Source organism: Hemitrygon akajei, chromosome 7 (genome assembly GCF_048418815.1).
Source record: "Hemitrygon akajei chromosome 7, sHemAka1.3, whole genome shotgun sequence".
In the NCBI taxonomy this organism is placed as follows: Eukaryota; Metazoa; Chordata; class Chondrichthyes; order Myliobatiformes; family Dasyatidae; genus Hemitrygon; species Hemitrygon akajei.
The window spans coordinates 96,178,100-96,197,208 of record NC_133130.1 but is presented as its reverse complement, the minus strand read 5'-3'; the positions used below and the strand labels follow the sequence as shown (position 1 = coordinate 96,197,208).

The following is a 19,109-nucleotide window of genomic DNA, read 5'->3' as shown; positions in this document are numbered from 1 at the left end:
GGGTCAGGGGATCTGTATAGGATGGTGTGGAGAGGGTCAGGGGATCTGTATAGGATGGTGTGGAGAGGGTCGGGGGATCTGTATAGGATGGTGTGGAGAAGGTCAGGGGATCTGTATAGGATGGTGTGGAGAGGGTCAGGGGATCTGTATAGGATGGTGTGGAGAGGGTTGGGGGATCTGTATAGGATGGTGTGGAGAGGGTTGGGATCTGTATAGGATGGTGTGGAGAGGGTCAGGGGATCTGTATAGGATGGTGTGGTGAGTGTCGGGGGATCTGTATAGGATGGTGTGGAGAGTGTCGGGGGATATGTATAGGATGACGTGGAGAGGGTCAGGGGATCCGTACAGGATGGTGTGGAGAGGGTCAGGGGATCTGTATAGGATGGTGTGGAGAGGGTCAGGGGATCTGTAGAGGATGGTGTGGAGAGGGTCAGGGGATCTGTTTAGGATGGTGTGGAGAGGGTCAGGGGATCTGTATAGGATGGTGTGGAGAGTGTTGGGGATCTGTATAGGATGGTGTGGAGAGGGTCGGGGGATCTGTATAGGATGGTGTGGAGAGGGTCAGGGGATCTGTATAGGATGGTGTGGAGAGGGTCGGGGGATCTGTATAGGATGACGTGGAGAGGGTCGGGGGATCTGTATAGGATGACGTGGAGAGGGTCGGGGGATCTGTATAGGATGGTGTGGAGAGGGTCGGGGGATCTGTATAGGATGACGTGGAGAGGGTCAGGGGATCTGTATAGGATGGTGTGGAGAGGGTCGGGGGATCTGTATAGGATGACGTGGAGAGGGTCAGGGGATCTGTATAGGATGGTGTGGAGAGTGCTGGGGATCTGTATAGGATGGTGTGGAGAGGGTCAGGGGATCTGTTTAGGATGGTGTGGAGAGGGTCGGGGGATCTGTATAGGATGGTGTGGAGAGGGTCGGGGGATCTGTATAGGATGGTGTGGAGAGGGTCGGGGGATCTGTATAGGATGGTGTGGAGAGGGTCGGGGGATCTGTATAGGATGACGTGGAGAGGGTCGGGGGATCTGTATAGGATGGGGTGGAGATGGTCGGGGGATCTGTATAGGATGATGTGGAGAGGGTCGGGGGATCTGTATAGGATGGTGTGGAGAGGGTCGGGGGATCTGTATAGGATGGTGTGGAGAGGGTCGGGGGATCTGTATAGGATGGTGTGGAGAGGGTCGGGGGATCTGTATAGGATGGTGTGGAGAGGGTCGGGGGATCTGTATAGGATGGTGTGGAGAGGGTCGGGGGATCTGTATAGGATGGTGTGGAGAGGGTCGGGGGATCTGTATAGGATGACGTGGAGAGGGTCGGGGGATCTGTATAGGATGACGTGGAGAGGGTCGGGGGATCTGTATAGGATGGTGTGGAGAGGGTCGGGGGATCTGTATAGGATGGTGTGGAGAGGGTCGGGGGATCTGTATAGGATGGTGTGGAGAGGGTCGGGGGATCTGTATAGGATGGTGTGGAGAGGGTCGGGGGATCTGTATAGGATGGTGTGGAGAGTGTCGGGGGATCTGTATAGGATGGTGTGGAGAGGGTCGGGGGATCTGTATAGGATGGTGTGGAGAGGGTCAGGGGATCTGTATAGGATGGTGTGGAGAGGGTCAGGGGATCTGTATAGGATGGTGTGGAGAGGGTCGGGGATCTGTATAGGATGACGTGGAGAGGGTCAGGGGATCTGTATAGGATGACGTGGAGAGGGTCAGGGGATCTGTATAGGATGGTGTGGAGAGGGTCAGGGGATCTGTATAGGATGGTGTGGAGAGTGTTGGGGATCTGTATAGGATGGTGTGGAGAGGGTCGGGGGATCTGTATAGGATGGGGTGGAGATGGTCGGGGGATCTGTATAGGATGGTGTGGAGAGGGTCGGGGGATCTGTATAGGATGACGTGGAGAGGGTCGGGGGATCTGTATAGGATGGTGTGGAGAGTGTTGGGGATCTGTATAGGATGACGTGGAGAGGGTCGGGGGATCTGTATAGGATGGTGTGGAGAGTGTTGGGGATCTGTAGAGGATGGTGTGGAGAGGGTCGGGGGATCTGTATAGGATGGTGTGGAGAGGGTCGGGGGATCTGTATAGGATGACGTGGAGAGGGTCGGGGGATCTGTATAGGATGGTGTGGAGAGTGTTGGGGATCTGTATAGGATGGTGTGGAGAGGGTCAGGGGATCTGTATAAGATGGTGTGGAGAGGGTCAGGGGATCTGTTTAGGATGGTGTGGAGAGGGTCGGGGGATCTGTATAGGATGGTGTGGAGAGGGTCGGGGGATCTGTATATGATGGTGTGGAGAGGGTCGGGGGATCTGTATAGGATGACGTGGAGAGGGTCGGGGGATCTGTATAGGATGGGGTGGAGATGGTCGGGGGATCTGTATAGGATGGTGTGGAGAGGGTCGGGGGATCTGTATAGGATGACGTGGAGAGGGTCGGGGGATCTGTATAGGATGGTGTGGAGAGTGTTGGGGATCTGTATAGGATGGTGTGGAGAGGGTCAGGGGATCTGTATAGGATGACGTGGAGAGGGTCGGGGGATCTGTATAGGATGGTGTGGAGAGGGTCGGGGGATCTGTATAGGATGACGTGGAGAGGGTCGGGGGATCTGTATAGGATGGTGTGGAGAGTGTTGGGGATCTGTATAGGATGGTGTGGAGAGGGTCAGGGGATCTGTATAAGATGGTGTGGAGAGGGTCAGGGGATCTGTATAGGATGACGTTGAGAGGGTCGGGGATCTGTATAGGATGACGTGGAGAGGGTCGGGGGATCTGTATAGGATGGTGTGGAGAGGGTCGGGGGATCTGTAGAGGATGGTGTGGAGAGTGTCGGGGGATCTGTATAGGATGGTGTGGAGAGGGTCAGGGGATCTGTATCGGATGGTGTGGAGAGGGTCAGGGGATCTGTATAGGATGGCGTGGAGAGGGTCGGGGGATCTGTATAGGATGGTGTGGAGAGGGTCAGGGGATCTGTATAGGATGGTGTGGAGAGGGTCAGGGGATCTGTATAGGATGGTGTGGAGAGTGTTGGGGATCTGTATAGGATGGTGTGGAGAGGGTCAGGGGATCTGTATAGGATGGTGTGGAGAGGGTCAGGGGATCTGTAGAGGATGGTGTGGAGAGGGTCAGGGGATCTGTTTAGGATGGTGTGGAGAGGGTCAGGGGATCTGTATAGGATGGTGTGGAGAGTGTTGGGGATCTGTATAGGATGGTGTGGAGAGGGTCGGGGGATCTGTATAGGATGGTGTGGAGAGGGTCGGGGGATCTGTAGAGGATGGTGTGGAGAGGGTCAGGGGATCTGTATAGGATGGTGTGGAGAGGGTCGGGGGATCTGTATAGGATGGTGTGGAGAGGGTCAGGGGATCTGTATAGGATGGTGTGGAGAGGGTCAGGGGATCTGTATAGGATGACGTGGAGAGGGTCGGGGGATCTGTATAGGATGACGTGGAGAGGGTCAGGGGATCTGTATAGGATGGTGTGGAGAGGGTCAGGGGATCTGTATAGGATGACGTGGAGAGGGTCGGGGGATCTGTATAGGATGACGTGGAGAGGGTTGGGGGATCTGTATAGGATGGTGTGGAGAGGGTCGGGGGATCTGTATAGGATGACGTGGAGAGGGTCAGGGGATCTGTATAGGATGGTGTGGAGAGGGTCGGGGGATCTGTATAGGATGACGTGGAGAGGGTCGGGGGATCTGTATAGGATGGTGTGGAGAGGGTCGGGGGATCTGTATAGGATGGTGTGGAGAGGGTCGGGGGATCTGTATAGGATGACGTGGAGAGGGTCGGGGGATCTGTATAGGATGGGGTGGAGATGGTCGGGGGATCTGTATAGGATGATGTGGAGAGGGTCGGGGGATCTGTATAGGATGGTGTGGAGAGGGTCGGGGGATCTGTATAGGATGGTGTGGAGAGGGTCGGGGGATCTGTATAGGATGGTGTGGAGAGGGTCGGGGGATCTGTATAGGATGGTGTGGAGAGGGTCGGGGGATCTGTATAGGATGGTGTGGAGAGGGTCGGGGGATCTGTATAGGATGGTGTGGAGAGGGTCGGGGGATCTGTATAGGATGACGTGGAGAGGGTCGGGGGATCTGTATAGGATGACGTGGAGAGGGTCGGGGGATCTGTATAGGATGGTGTGGAGAGGGTCGGGGGATCTGTATAGGATGGTGTGGAGAGGGTCGGGGGATCTGTATAGGATGGTGTGGAGAGGGTCGGGGGATCTGTATAGGATGGTGTGGAGAGGGTCGGGGGATCTGTATAGGATGGTGTGGAGAGTGTCGGGGGATCTGTATAGGATGGTGTGGAGAGGGTCGGGGGATCTGTATAGGATGGTGTGGAGAGGGTCAGGGGATCTGTATAGGATGGTGTGGAGAGGGTCAGGGGATCTGTATAGGATGGTGTGGAGAGGGTCGGGGATCTGTATAGGATGACGTGGAGAGGGTCAGGGGATCTGTATAGGATGACGTGGAGAGGGTCAGGGGATCTGTATAGGATGGTGTGGAGAGGGTCAGGGGATCTGTATAGGATGGTGTGGAGAGTGTTGGGGATCTGTATAGGATGGTGTGGAGAGGGTCGGGGGATCTGTATAGGATGGGGTGGAGATGGTCGGGGGATCTGTATAGGATGGTGTGGAGAGGGTCGGGGGATCTGTATAGGATGACGTGGAGAGGGTCGGGGGATCTGTATAGGATGGTGTGGAGAGTGTTGGGGATCTGTATAGGATGACGTGGAGAGGGTCGGGGGATCTGTATAGGATGGTGTGGAGAGTGTTGGGGATCTGTAGAGGATGGTGTGGAGAGGGTCGGGGGATCTGTATAGGATGGTGTGGAGAGGGTCGGGGGATCTGTATAGGATGACGTGGAGAGGGTCGGGGGATCTGTATAGGATGGTGTGGAGAGTGTTGGGGATCTGTATAGGATGGTGTGGAGAGGGTCAGGGGATCTGTATAAGATGGTGTGGAGAGGGTCAGGGGATCTGTTTAGGATGGTGTGGAGAGGGTCGGGGGATCTGTATAGGATGGTGTGGAGAGGGTCGGGGGATCTGTATATGATGGTGTGGAGAGGGTCGGGGGATCTGTATAGGATGACGTGGAGAGGGTCGGGGGATCTGTATAGGATGGGGTGGAGATGGTCGGGGGATCTGTATAGGATGGTGTGGAGAGGGTCGGGGGATCTGTATAGGATGACGTGGAGAGGGTCGGGGGATCTGTATAGGATGGTGTGGAGAGTGTTGGGGATCTGTATAGGATGGTGTGGAGAGGGTCAGGGGATCTGTATAGGATGACGTGGAGAGGGTCGGGGGATCTGTATAGGATGGTGTGGAGAGGGTCGGGGGATCTGTATAGGATGACGTGGAGAGGGTCGGGGGATCTGTATAGGATGGTGTGGAGAGTGTTGGGGATCTGTATAGGATGGTGTGGAGAGGGTCAGGGGATCTGTATAAGATGGTGTGGAGAGGGTCAGGGGATCTGTATAGGATGACGTTGAGAGGGTCGGGGATCTGTATAGGATGACGTGGAGAGGGTCGGGGGATCTGTATAGGATGGTGTGGAGAGGGTCGGGGGATCTGTAGAGGATGGTGTGGAGAGTGTCGGGGGATCTGTATAGGATGGTGTGGAGAGGGTCAGGGGATCTGTATCGGATGGTGTGGAGAGGGTCAGGGGATCTGTATAGGATGGCGTGGAGAGGGTCGGGGGATCTGTATAGGATGGTGTGGAGAGGGTCAGGGGATCTGTATAGGATGGTGTGGAGAGGGTCAGGGGATCTGTATAGGATGGTGTGGAGAGTGTTGGGGATCTGTATAGGATGGTGTGGAGAGGGTCAGGGGATCTGTATAGGATGGTGTGGAGAGGGTCAGGGGATCTGTAGAGGATGGTGTGGAGAGGGTCAGGGGATCTGTTTAGGATGGTGTGGAGAGGGTCAGGGGATCTGTATAGGATGGTGTGGAGAGTGTTGGGGATCTGTATAGGATGGTGTGGAGAGGGTCGGGGGATCTGTATAGGATGGTGTGGAGAGGGTCGGGGGATCTGTAGAGGATGGTGTGGAGAGGGTCAGGGGATCTGTATAGGATGGTGTGGAGAGGGTCGGGGGATCTGTATAGGATGGTGTGGAGAGGGTCAGGGGATCTGTATAGGATGGTGTGGAGAGGGTCAGGGGATCTGTATAGGATGACGTGGAGAGGGTCGGGGGATCTGTATAGGATGACGTGGAGAGGGTCAGGGGATCTGTATAGGATGGTGTGGAGAGGGTCAGGGGATCTGTATAGGATGACGTGGAGAGGGTCGGGGGATCTGTATAGGATGACGTGGAGAGGGTTGGGGGATCTGTATAGGATGGTGTGGAGAGGGTCGGGGGATCTGTATAGGATGACGTGGAGAGGGTCAGGGGATCTGTATAGGATGGTGTGGAGAGGGTCGGGGGATCTGTATAGGATGACGTGGAGAGGGTCAGGGGATCTGTATAGGATGGTGTGGAGAGTGCTGGGGATCTGTATAGGATGGTGTGGAGAGGGTCAGGGGATCTTTTTAGGATGGTGTGGAGAGGGTCGGGGGATCTGTATAGGATGGTGTGTAGAGGGTCGGGGGATCTGTATAGGATGGTGTGGAGAGGGTCGGGGGATCTGTATAGGATGGTGTGGAGAGGGTCGGGGGATCTGTATAGGATGACGTGGAGAGGGTCGGGGGATCTGTATAGGATGGGGTGGAGATGGTCGGGGGATCTGTATAGGATGACGTGGAGAGGGTCGGGGGATCTGTATAGGATGGTGTGGAGAGGGTCGGGGGATCTGTATAGGATGGTGTGGAGAGGGTCGGGGGATCTGTATAGGATGACCTGGAGAGGGTCGGGGGATCTGTATAGGATGGTGTGGAGAGTGTTGGGGATCTGTATAGGATGGTGTGGAGAGGGTCGGGATCTGTATAGGATGACGTGGAGAGGGTCGGGGGATCTGTATAGGATGGTGTGGAGAGGGTTGGGGGATCTGTATAGGATGACGTGGAGAGGGTCGGGGGATCTGTATAGGATGGTGTGGAGAGTGTTGGGGATCTGTATAGGATGGTGTGGAGAGGGTCAGGGGATCTGTATAAGATGGTGTGGAGAGGGTCAGGGGATCTGTATAGGATGACGTTGAGAGGGTCGGGGATCTGTATAGGATAACGTGGAGAGGGTCGGGGGATCTGTATAGGATGGTTTGGAGAGGGTCGGGGGATCTGTATAGGATGGTGTGGAGAGGGTCGGGGGATCTGTATAGGATGGTGTGGAGAGGGTCGGGGGATCTGTATAGGATGGTGTGGAGAGGGTCAGGGGATCTGTATAGGATGGTTTGGAGAGGGTCAGGGGATCTGTATAGGATGATGTGGAGAGGGTCAGGGGATCTGTATAGGATGGTGTGGAGAGGGTCGGGGGATCTGTATAGGATGGTGTGGAGAGGGTCGGGGGATCTGTATAGGATGGTGTGGAGAGGGTCGGGGGATCTGTATAGGATGACGTGGAGAGGGTCGGGGGATCTGTATAGGATGGTGTGGAGAGGGTCGGGGGATCTGTATAGGATGGTGTGGAGAGGGTCAGGGGATCTGTATAGGATGGTGTGGAGAGGGTCGGGGGATCTGTATAGGATGGTGTGGAGAGTGTCGGGGGATCTGTATAGGATGGTGTGGAGAGTGTCGGGGGATCTGTATAGGATGACGTGGAGAGGGTCGGGGGATCTGTATAGGATGGTGTGGAGAGGGTCGGGGGATCTGTATAGGATGGTGTGGAGAGGGTCGGGGGATCTGTATAGGATGGTGTGGAGAGTGCTGGGGATCTGTATAGGATGACGTGGGGAGGGTCAGGGGATCTGTATAGGATGGTGTGGAGAGGGTCAGGAGATCTGTATAGGATGGTGTGGAGAGGGTCAGGGGATCTGTATAGGATGGTGTGGAGAGTGTTGGGGATCTGTATAGGATGGTGTGGAGAGTGTTGGGGATCTGTATAGGATGGTGTGGAGAGGGTCGGGGGATCTGTATAGGATGACGTGGAGAGGGTCAGGGGATCTGTATAGGATGGTGTGGAGAGGGTCGGGGGATCTGTATAGGATGACGTGGAGAGGGTCGGGGGATCTGTATAGGATGGTGTGGAGAGGGTCGGGGGATCTGTTTAGGATGGTGTGGAGAGGGTCGGGGGATCTGTATAGGATGACGTGGAGAGGGTCAGGGGATCTGTTTAGGATGGTGTGGAGAGGGTCAGGGGATCTGTTTAGGATGGTGTGGAGAGGGTCAGGGGATCTGTATAGGATGGTGTGGAGAGGGTCGGGGGATCTGTATAGGATGACGTGGAGAGGGTCGGGGGATCTGTATAGGATGACGTGGAGAGGGTCGGGGGATCTGTATAGGATGGTGTGGAGAGGGTCGGGGGATCTGTGTAGGATGGTGTGGAGAGGGTCGGGGGATCTGTAGAGGATGGTGTGGAGAGGGTCGGGGGATCTGTATAGGATGACGTGGAGAGGGTCGGGGGATCTGTATAGGATGACGTTGTGAGGGTCGGGGGATCTGTATAGGATGGTGTGGAGAGGGTCGGGGGATCTGTATAGGATGGTGTGGAGATGGTCGGGGGATCTGTATAGGATGGGGTGGAGATGGTCGGGGGATCTGTATAGGATGGTGTGGAGAGGGTCGGGGGATCTGTATAGGATGGTGTGGAGAGGGTCGGGGGATCTGTATAGGATGACGTGGAGAGGGTCGGGGGATATGTATAGGATGGTGTGGAGAGTGTTGGGGATCTGTATAGGATGGTGTGGAGAGTGTTGGGGATCTGTATAGGATGGTGTGGAGAGGGTCGGGGGATATGTATAGGATGGTGTGGAGAGGGTCGGGGGATCTGTATAGGATGGTTTGGAGAGGGTCAGGGGATCTGTATAGGATGGTGTGGAGAGGGTCGGGGGATCTGTATAGGATGACGTGGAGAGGGTCAGGGGATCTGTATAGGATGGTGTGGAGAGGGTCAGGGGATCTGTTTAGGATGGTGTGGAGACGGTCAGGGGATCTGTATAGGATGGTGTGGAGAGGGTCGGGGGATCTGTATAGGATGACGTGGAGAGGGTCGGGGGATCTGTATAGGATGGTGTGGAGAGGGTCGGGGGATCTGTATAGGATGGTGTGGAGAGTGCTGGGGATCTGTATAGGATGGTGTGGAGAGGGTCGGGATCTGTATAGGTTGACGTGGAGAGGGTCAGGGGATCTGTATAGGATGGTGTGGAGAGGGTCGGGGGATCTGTATAGGATGACGTGGAGAGGGTCGGGGGATCTGTATAGGATGATGTGGAGAGGGTCAGGGGATCTGTATAGGATGACGTGCAGTGGTGACAGAAGCAGGGGAGAAGTGTCGCCAATGGTTGAGCTGAGGCCATGGTTGGACACTACTTACAACACGGAGGTGGTTCCATTACTGCTTTCGTCCTGGTTGAAGCTTAGCCTGGACACAGGTCCGTCCCCAACAGTGCTCACTGGGCGAGGTGGAGTTACTGGCTAGCAGTCCATACCTGTTGCAGAAACCAAAGTGCATGTATTTGAGTTTAGGAAGAATTTTTGAGGTTTCCCCCAATAACTGGTGTGGATTCGGAGGTGAGCTGATGGTGTTGGTGGAAGGGAACAGGAGAGAGAGCTGTGAGCCGTCAATATGCATCGAAACATACTTGTGTTCAGTGATCTTACTGTAGCTCACAGTGAAGGAGAAGGAAAGAGGGCATCTAAAGGGTAAGATGAGCTAGTGGGAAGTGAATACCTTGCAAGTAATAGGAGCAGAACGTGGGTATTAAGCAATGGTTCGTAGGGGGGTTCAGAACTTGGGGATATTGTGTCGAGTTGAAAAATACAGACATACTCTGCGGCAATTGTGGCTGCATCAACTTCTGTCACAGACCACTTGCGTGCTGCGGTGAGGTGGAGGCCTGATCAGAAGGGTTGAAGGAGTAGCTGATAAAATGGGCAAGGATTTCAATAGCACATTCAGGGATGTTAGAGTAGAAAGAGAAAGCAGGGCTGACATAGAATTCTAAGTCTGCCGCTTTGAAATTCCTGCTTCTGTGTCTTGTTCTGTTAACTCACTGTTTCCAGCTCTGATCAAACATGTTGCATCACCATATTAGAAAATAAATGGCGGTACTTAATAAATGTAAGTAACTTGTTGGCCGAAATTAGCAGTGTTCGCGTCTGATCCTCCTAATTAGGCAAAGTGTAGTCTGTCAGGAAGGGTTCGGTTTATCAGCTTGACTGTTTTGATGTTGGCAAGTTCTGGCCTCCCTGCACATTTTATAATTAAAAATCCTTTAAGAAACGCTGAGTGTGTTAGTGGGCTGAATGTTACCGTGGTGTGTGGAAATCATTCCCTGTTGTTGCCAAGCCTCTCTTGCTTCCTTTCTGGAAGGGCCAGTTCAACCAGAGACGTTACTGACTTTGTTCACTCTCTTTTTATTCTACTGCCTACCTTTGGAGTTACTAGAGGGTGAAGGTGAGCATACAATGAGTCATTATTTTCTGCATGGAGTCAGATTGTGTCTGCTTTACCTCAAAGTAGACTTTCATCGCAATTTAAATGCTGAGACTCAAACTTAGCAAACCTGTGATAAATTATAAAGTGAACTCTCCTTGACTTGACAAACCTGATGTCTCAGGAGGATATAATCCCATTTTCAACTTTCACCTGCCAACTTGTATTTGTTTTCCCCTCTCCCTTCCAATCTCCTCATTCTGGCTTCAGACCCCATTCCAGCCCACATGAAGGGTCTCAGCCTGAAATGTTAACTGTTTTTTCCCCTCCATTGAACCTCCGGACCTCCTGAGTTCCTTCAGCGTTTTGACTGTGTTGCTCTGGATTTCCATTATTGCAGAATGTCTTGTGCGTATAATCCCTCTGAACTTTTATGCAAGAAATTAATTTTAAAGATCGCCATCAGGGAATGGACCCAATTACACTCTGTGGTCACTTTATTAGATATGTCCTGTAAAATAGCCACTGATTGTATGTTCGTGGTCTTCTGCTGTTGTAGACTATTCACTTCAAGGTTCAACATTCAGAGATGCTCTTCTGCACACCTCTGTTGTAACGCTGGGTTATTTGAGTTACTGTCACCTTCCTGTCAGCTTGAATCAGTCTGGCCGTTTCCCTCTGACCTCTCATTAACAAAGCATTTCCACTATAAGAACTGGCACTCACTGGACAATTTTTTTGTTTTTCACACCATTCTCTGTAAACTCTGGAGATTGTTGTGTGTGAAAATCCCAGGAGATCAGCAGTTTCTGAGATACTCAAACCACCAACAACCTTTCCACGGTCAAAGTCACTTCGATCACATTTCCTCCCCATTCTGATGCTTGATCTGAACAACAACTGACTGTGTCTGCATCCTTTTGTGTTGCTGCCACATGATTGGCTGATTGGATATTTGCATTAACGAGCAGGCGTACCTAATAAAGTGGCCACTGAGTGTAGATTATTTTTGTCAATGCGAGGTTTAAAATCAGTGGATGTCTCAGTTGAATTATTGCATTCAGTGGCTGGGAAGTGCACAGGAAGAGGTGGTAGAATAAATAATATCTGATTAATGTATTATTTCCAGTGTTAGCGATAGAACAGACTAATGCTGCAAGATTCTCTCTTTGCCCGCCTCTTGGGTGTTGATTATGAATTGGTATGAGTGAGCTCTGGAGGATCGCTACATTCAACACAAGCTTGTGCACACTTTGTCCTTCACTGTTGGTGCTAAAATCTTTCTGTGATTGTGGTGTGGCTTCGAGCACTGATGACTAATTGGTTTTTTTAAACTAGCATATTATTAAAAGTTATGCTTCAGCTATTAATCAGAACAGTGTCCCCAGCATGCTGCCTTCTCCTTGCCACCATCAGAGAGGGGGTACAGGAGCCTGAAAACTCAGACTCAATGCTTTAGGAACAGTTTCTTCCTGACCACCATCAGATATCTGAATGGACAATGAATCGACCTCACTATTTTTTTTTCGCTCTCTCTGTTTGCGCTACTTATTTAATTTAATGATAGGTATATTATATATTTCTTATATAATGCATTCTACTGCTGCCACAAAACATCAAATTTCATGGCTTTCTCACTTCATCTATTCTATTACTCCAGTGTGTAATAACTTCCCTGCGTTTTTGTCCTGTTCTTATAGAGATCTTTGTGATTGGTTGATGCCAGGCGAGCCTGGGCGTATAATGAGGTTTTTTTCTGTAAGTGCTATGCATTGCAGCCCAGTTTGCTGAGTATCTGGGAGTTGAATGACCTGGAAAAGTGTTGTAACTTTGGCACCTTCTGGTACTGTTCTGAGTTTAGGTAATCCAGGATTCTCCTGCTTGGGGCAAGGGAAATACACTCAGTGCCCATTTTACTGGATGGTTGTTTTGCATGGAGCTGTTTCTCCCTTCACACTTTTAATTGTCAAGCCACTCCTCCAGCTCGCAGCCGTATCGATGGACCGCGGGAAAGTCGTATTGGATATTGGTGAGAGGGCATGTTTGGGCCATGTGGAGGACGTCCTGGGTTGGGGCACCACAGGGGCAAGCGGAGGTTTGTCGGGTGCCCCATCGGTGTAGTGTTTGTGCTGTTTTGGCATGTTGACTTATTGGTCTATTTGCGGCTGTCCGGTTTTTTCTGGTAACTGTAGTAAAGCCTGGGAGGAGCGAGGTGGGGGCCATCGATCAGATCTCCGCTGGGGTGGGGGGGGGGGTGTTATCTGGTGTGCCTCTTATTGGCAGCATTCTCTGTGCTTGTCATAGGAGTTGAGGTTTTTCAAGTTGTAGGAAGTTTTTCCGGATTTGAGTTGGGAAGGTGGAGAAGCAGTTTTGATGAGTTTACAAACTGGAATATTGTTGGGAATATTTTGGATACGCTTGTAGAATTTTGCTGAAGCTGTTTTTCTGTGGATCTCCAGGGGTGCTATTCCGCTCATTTTTGGAGCCATTAGACAGGTGTGGATTTTAGGGCTCCTGAGAAGTATAGATCTGTATATTGATGATGTTTCTGTGAGCACTTCTCTCCCAGGTGGGTGCGCAATAATTGGCAACTGAGAAACACAGTGCTAGGCTAGGTGTTAGCACCCCATTTGGTTTCTGCTATCTTCCAGATCGTGGTTGTTCTGGATTTCAATTTCTTTGCAAGGTGAATCTTGTATGAGAGAGTTCGATCTAATGTGACTCCCAGGTACTTTGGGTGTGGATCATTGGGTAGCTGTTTGTCATTTAGTTTGATATTAAGTTAAAGCTTGGTTAGTCGGTTGTCCAGATGAAATATGGAAGTTACTGCTTTGTTGACATTCATGTTTAGAAGTAGTTGGATAGGGTCAGGTTTTTTTAATGGATTTGACGTCGTTCAGTTGGAAGGGTACATCTGCTTGTTAATGCTTTATCCAACAAAGGAAACAAGGCTAAGTGTGTGACTTTCAAAGAGTTGCCATGGAGATCTTAAACACGAGATTCTGCAGATCTTGGAAATCCAGGGCACCACACACAACATGCTGGAGGAACTCAGCAGGCCGGGCAGCATCTATAGGAAGGAATAAACAGTTGACATTATGGGCCAATGCTCTTTGTCAGGACTGGAAAGAAACGACAACCGATCATGTCGACTGTTTATTTGTCTCCACGGATGCTCGCTGACCTGCTGAGTTGCCATGGAGATCTTGTTGGCCACCTCCTGTGTGTTATGATTCTTTTTTAAGGTAGAAATGGTGCCAGAGACTCTAGATCTGTGTAGACTTCTCTCCCCACCGCCTCTGTATGTTATCGAGTCCAATGATCCAATGTGGTGAATCAGATGAAAAGTCTGTTGGGGTGTGGGTTCTCCCCAGTGTGTCTATAAAACTCAAGCTTCAAACTGGTGCCCGTGTGACGTACATGCCAATTGTGTAGAGGCACAAGCTACTTTGCCAAATCGGCATCACCCACCTTGTGCTTCCATTCAAGGTGAGAAGGTGTTCCTGCTGTGGTCTAGAAGTACTAGTCCAAGTCAGATTGCCAAAGTGTAAGAAGTTCAGTCAGTTCTGGTAGAGGGTTTGATAGTCGTGGGATGAGACTGTTGTAATTGTATGTCTATGACTCACTGGTGGCCAAATTTGTCGTCATGTGGACGGATAAGTTCAGCAGAACCTTCTTGCTCAGTTGTTTTGTTGTGTGTGCTGGTGGGTTTGTCAAATGGATGGTCAAGGGTGGGTCTCTGCATTGGAGCCCAAACGCTGGGAGCCAGCACAGCCTGACAGTGCCGGCAGCAGAGGGTGGAAACTGGTTTTATACCACAAACAATGCCCGGAGACTGGATCCCCGGTCACGTGGAGCAGTGCAATTCCCAGAGTGACTGATGCAGGAATTATGCGGCTCCCTGTCCGTTGTGGATGGGCTGCGGTTTATTGCCACTCCTGTCGCTTTCAGTTTCCTGCGTTCATTTCCCCAGGAGCTACGTGACCACAATGACGAGCTGAGGTCTGAAATGGAGGCGCTCTGCTCCCAGCTGCACGTCAGGAAGCGCCGCTACTCGGGCAGTGACAGTAAGAATTCCATTTCGACGCGAGCTGCCGACTGGGTCGCTGCTGATCCTGGTAAGTGAAGATGTGTCTAACAGTGAGCTGTGCCCAAACCAAACCGTCCATGGACACTGCCCACACTCGGACCCCAGCCAGCCCGGACATTCTCTTGTCTTCCTCTCCTTCCAGGCAAAAGATACAAAATCCTGAAAGGGGTCTCAAGGACAGTGGTTATAAGATTATCAAATGGACCTCTTGTATGATAAGACAGGCTCTTGACCTCTCGATCTATCTGATGAAGAATACATTCTGCATTTTGTTATTGTTTTGCCCTCGCACCACCTTGGTATACTTGTGTCTGGAATGGTCTTTCTGGCCATTCAGAACAAAGTTTTCATTGTATCTTGGTACATCTGACAGTAATAAACCAATCAGAAATGACGATAGACAGACAGACATACTTTATTGATCCCGAGGGGAAATTGGGTTTCGTTACAGCCGCACCAACCAAGAATAGTGAAGAAATATAGCAATATAAAACCATAAATAATTAAATAATAATAAGTTGACCATGCCCAGTGGAAATAAGTCCAGGACCAGCCTATTGGCTCAGGGTGTCTGACAGTCCGAGGGAGGAGTTGTAAAGTTTGATGGCCACAGGTAGGAATGACTTCCTATGACGTTCAGTGTTACAACATCAGCAATTCTTACTGCAGAATAACATCAGGAAGGTTACACGAGGTTTCTAAAGGTGCAAATGGATTGGGGAGAAGAGTATTCCAGTAATAGGAATGTGTGAGCAGACAACTAGATTAAAGTATGTCTCGAGCTGGTGCTTATGCCGTGAGGGGGAAGCTGGGATGAAGTGAGAATCTGAGAGGGGATAGGTAGAGGAGATAAAGGGCTGAAAAAGAAGGAATCTGATAGGAGAGGACAGTGGACCGTGGAAGGAGGGGAAAGACGAGGGGAACCAGAGGAAGGTGAGAAGAGGAGGGGTTAGAGGGAGGCCAGAATGGAGAATGGGTAGGGGTGAGAAATTAGTGGGTTAGAGAAATCGATGTTCATCCCGTCAGGTTGGAGGTTCCAGATGGAACGTGAGGTGTTGCTGCTCCAACCTGAGAGGGGCCTCATTGTGACAGTAGAGGGGGCCACGACCTGACATGTTGGAATAGGGAGTAGAATTTAAATTGGGTGGCCACCCGGAAGTCCGGCCTGTAGTGGCGAATGGAGCGAAGGAGCTTGATGAAGAGCAGCTGTGGACCACTTGGTCCCTCGTGTTTTCCATCATTCAGTGAGATCACGACTTGTAACCTCAACCCTGCATGTCCAGCACCCTCCTTAAAATCTCACTCCCTTGCTGATCAAGTATTTTCCCAGCTATGCGTTAAAAATATTCAGGCTTGACCCCACTATCCTTTGAGGAAGACAGTTTCAAAGGCTCACCAAACAGTGAAATTTTGCCTCACTTCTGTGTTAAATGGGAGATGGGAAATTATTTTTAAATGGGGACTACCAGAGCATTTTGGGAAGTTAATCCAGGACAAGGTTTGCTTGGCAAGTTGCAGGGCTGTGGAAAGTGTTGTCGAACAGAGAAGCCGAGTGGCATTAGTGAAGTGGGAACTTTCGGCATGCTGCCCTTCACTGGTCACGGCACTTAGTCTGGAGGCTGGGGTGCCACGTTACAACTGCAATGATGTAAACACTTTAAACCACTTTTTATGATTCTGTTTACATTGTAAATACATGCTGGTGTTTATGTATTTATGTACATTTTATTCCATATCTGCAATTTAATCTCTAACTTTATCAGCTTTTAAAATTTATATGTAATGCATTATTTTTATATTTTTTTGTTTTTTAAATATAATTGTTGAATGTTGTTTTTTTTGTTGCTGTATGTCGTGCCCCGGCCAACACACCACAGCAAATTCCCAATGCACGTAAATGTACATGGTGAATGGGGTTGATTCTCAATGCCTGACGTTGTTGAGATTGTGCTTGAGAGGATTATGTGCAGTGCGGGTCACCTAGCTGGAGGAAGGATGTCCATCAAATGTTGCCTGCCTTTGGTCTGCCAGTGCGACGAGATGTGCGTAGAGGAATGCTGCCGCCTGTTTCTCTCCCTTCGGCAGACTAGCACTTACATACCACCCTACCGCGCCCTTGCCTTCTGGTCCCTGCACTTAACCCCCGTCCTCAACCCTCTCTGCAGTCTATTCCTCTTCCCACCCTGTCTCTTGCAAAAATGCCATCCCCTTCTTGCAGTTCCTCCGTCTCCATCGCATCTGCTCTCAGGATGAGGCTTTTCATTCCAGGACGAAGGAGATATCTTCCTTTTTTTAAAGAAAGGGGCTTCCCTTCCCCCACTGTCAACTCTGCTTTCAAACGTATCTCTCCCATTTCACGTTCATCTGCTCTCACCCCATCCGCCCGCCACCCCACTCAGGATAGGGTTCCCCTTGTCCTCACCTACCACCTCACCAGCCTCCAGGTCCAACGTATAATTCTCCGTAACTTCTGCCACCTCCAACGGGATCCCACTACCAAGCATATCTTTCCCTCCCCCCCCCCTTTTCTGCTTTCAGCAGGGATCGCTCCCTAAGTGACTCCCTTGTCCATTCATTCCCCCCCCCCCCCCACATCCCTTCCCACCGATCTCCCTCCTGGCATTTATCCTTGTAAGCGGAACAAGTGCTACACCTGCCCTTACACTTCCTCCCTCACCACCATTCAGGGCCCCAGACAGTTCTTCCAGGTGAGGTGACACTTCACCTGTGAGTCGGCTGGTGTGGTATACTGCGTCCAGTGCTCCCGGTGTGGCCTTTTATATATCGGTGAGACCCAACGCAGACTGGGAGACTGTTTCGCTGAACACCTACGCTCGGTCCGCCAGAGAAAGCAGGATCTCCCAGTGGCCACACATTTTAATTCCACGGCCCATTCCCATTCTGATATGTCTATCCATGGCCTCCTCTGCTATCAAGATGAAGCCACACTCAAGTTGGAGGAACAACACCTTATATTCTGTCTGGGTAGCCTCCAACCTAATGGCATGAACATTGATTTCTCTAACTTCTGTTAATGCCCCTCCCCCTCTTACCCTATCCTTTATTTATTTATCCATCCATCCATCCATCCATCATTTTCCCTTTTTTCTTCTTTTCTCTCTCTTTTTTCTCCCTCTGCCCCTCTCACAATCACTCCTTGCCTGTTCTCCATCTCCCTCTGGTGCTCCCCTCCCCCTTTTTTTCTCCCTAGGCCTCCCGTCCCATGATCCTTTCCCTTCTCCAGCTCTGTATCCCTTTTGCCAATCAACTTTCCAGCTCTTAGCTTCATCCCACCCCCTCCGGTCTTCTCCTATCATTTCGGATCTCCTCCTCCCCCTCCCACTTTCAAATCCCTTACTATCTCTTCTTTCAATTAGTCCTGACGAAGGGTCTTGGACCGAAACGTCGACAGTGCTTCTCCCTATAGATGCTGCCTGGCCTGCTGTGTTCCACCAGCATTTTGTGTGTGTTGCTTGAATTTCCAGCATCTGCAGATTTCCTCGTGTCTGCAGTTTAAGATCTGCTTTCGTGCCTCTACCTCTTCCCACTCCTCCTGCCGCAGGTGCTCGCTCATCCACTGAACATTCCATGTATTCTCTGCTTGATTTTTCTCTCTACTTCTGCTCACCTAGTTGGTTATTATTTCCTGAACAGATAAGGCTTTGCCGGAAGACCAGTGTGCCAACCTGAGCATTGAAGCAGAGATTGCAATCGAGCAACGGAAGAGGCAACACCTGCAGGAAGTGCAAGACCTTAAGATGCAATGGGAAGCAAAGGTTAGTCTGTTCCTTAGGCACCTTTTTGTGCCCTCCTCACAAGCGAGTGTTATTGCACTCATCTTTGGCAGCCGGTCATCCTCATGCCTTCATTTCCAAGTTTAAACATTATCAAAAGACCATGACTGCACTCCTGAGGGTGCAGAGGAGATTTTCCAGGATGTTTCCTGCGATGGAGCATCTTCGTCATAGGATAAACTGGGTTTGTTTACTCTGGAGTAGAGGAGGCTGAGGGTGGGGTTGCGAGTACTTGAAGGAAATATGCAAAATAATGAGAGGTGTGGTTACTCTAGACAGCAAGAAACTTTTCCCCAAAACAGGCGTGTCTATAACTTATGAAAGTTGTTTACTGTGCAACCATCTCACCGGGCTCGAATACAAACTCGGTTTTTTAGATAACTCTGCCACCAGCCACGTGACTCAGCGGTGAGAAGGCCACCTTTCATAAACAATATACATCTAGGATCAGTATGATCTGGGGCCCAACCAAACAGGAAAGGTGGGATATCTGATTGCTGTATAAATACTGTTCCATGCAAAGTTATCATTTGTCAGAAAACTAACACCAGCATAAATTTACAAAAGAAATATATTTACCAAATTTTCAATTTTAACAAGCAGTTACAGAAAAAGAAAAGGGAAGTGCTCAGTGCATATCAAAGTTGAAGCTCATTTCTGGGTGTATGGCTTTACTCACACACTGAACCCACGGTCTGCATGAGGGCACCACCATGGTCCGAACTTCCCTCGAAGACCATCTCGAACAAACTGGCTCTCTCAG

The 19,109-nt window shown here is 50.7% G+C and overlaps 1 protein-coding gene across 3 annotated transcripts in view; it reads left to right on the top strand.

Moving 5' to 3' along the window:
* The window catches only part of ninl (ninein-like), a 126,557-nt gene that overhangs the window by 67,535 nt on the left and 39,913 nt on the right, over nt 1-19,109 (top strand). For all 3 annotated transcript variants that reach the window (XM_073051499.1, XM_073051500.1, XM_073051498.1), the window contains exons 14-15: nt 14,436-14,580; nt 18,207-18,328. In XM_073051499.1, the coding sequence (XP_072907600.1) occupies nt 14,436-14,580; nt 18,207-18,328 (267 nt within the window). The remainder of the gene's footprint in view (nt 1-14,435; nt 14,581-18,206; nt 18,329-19,109) is intronic.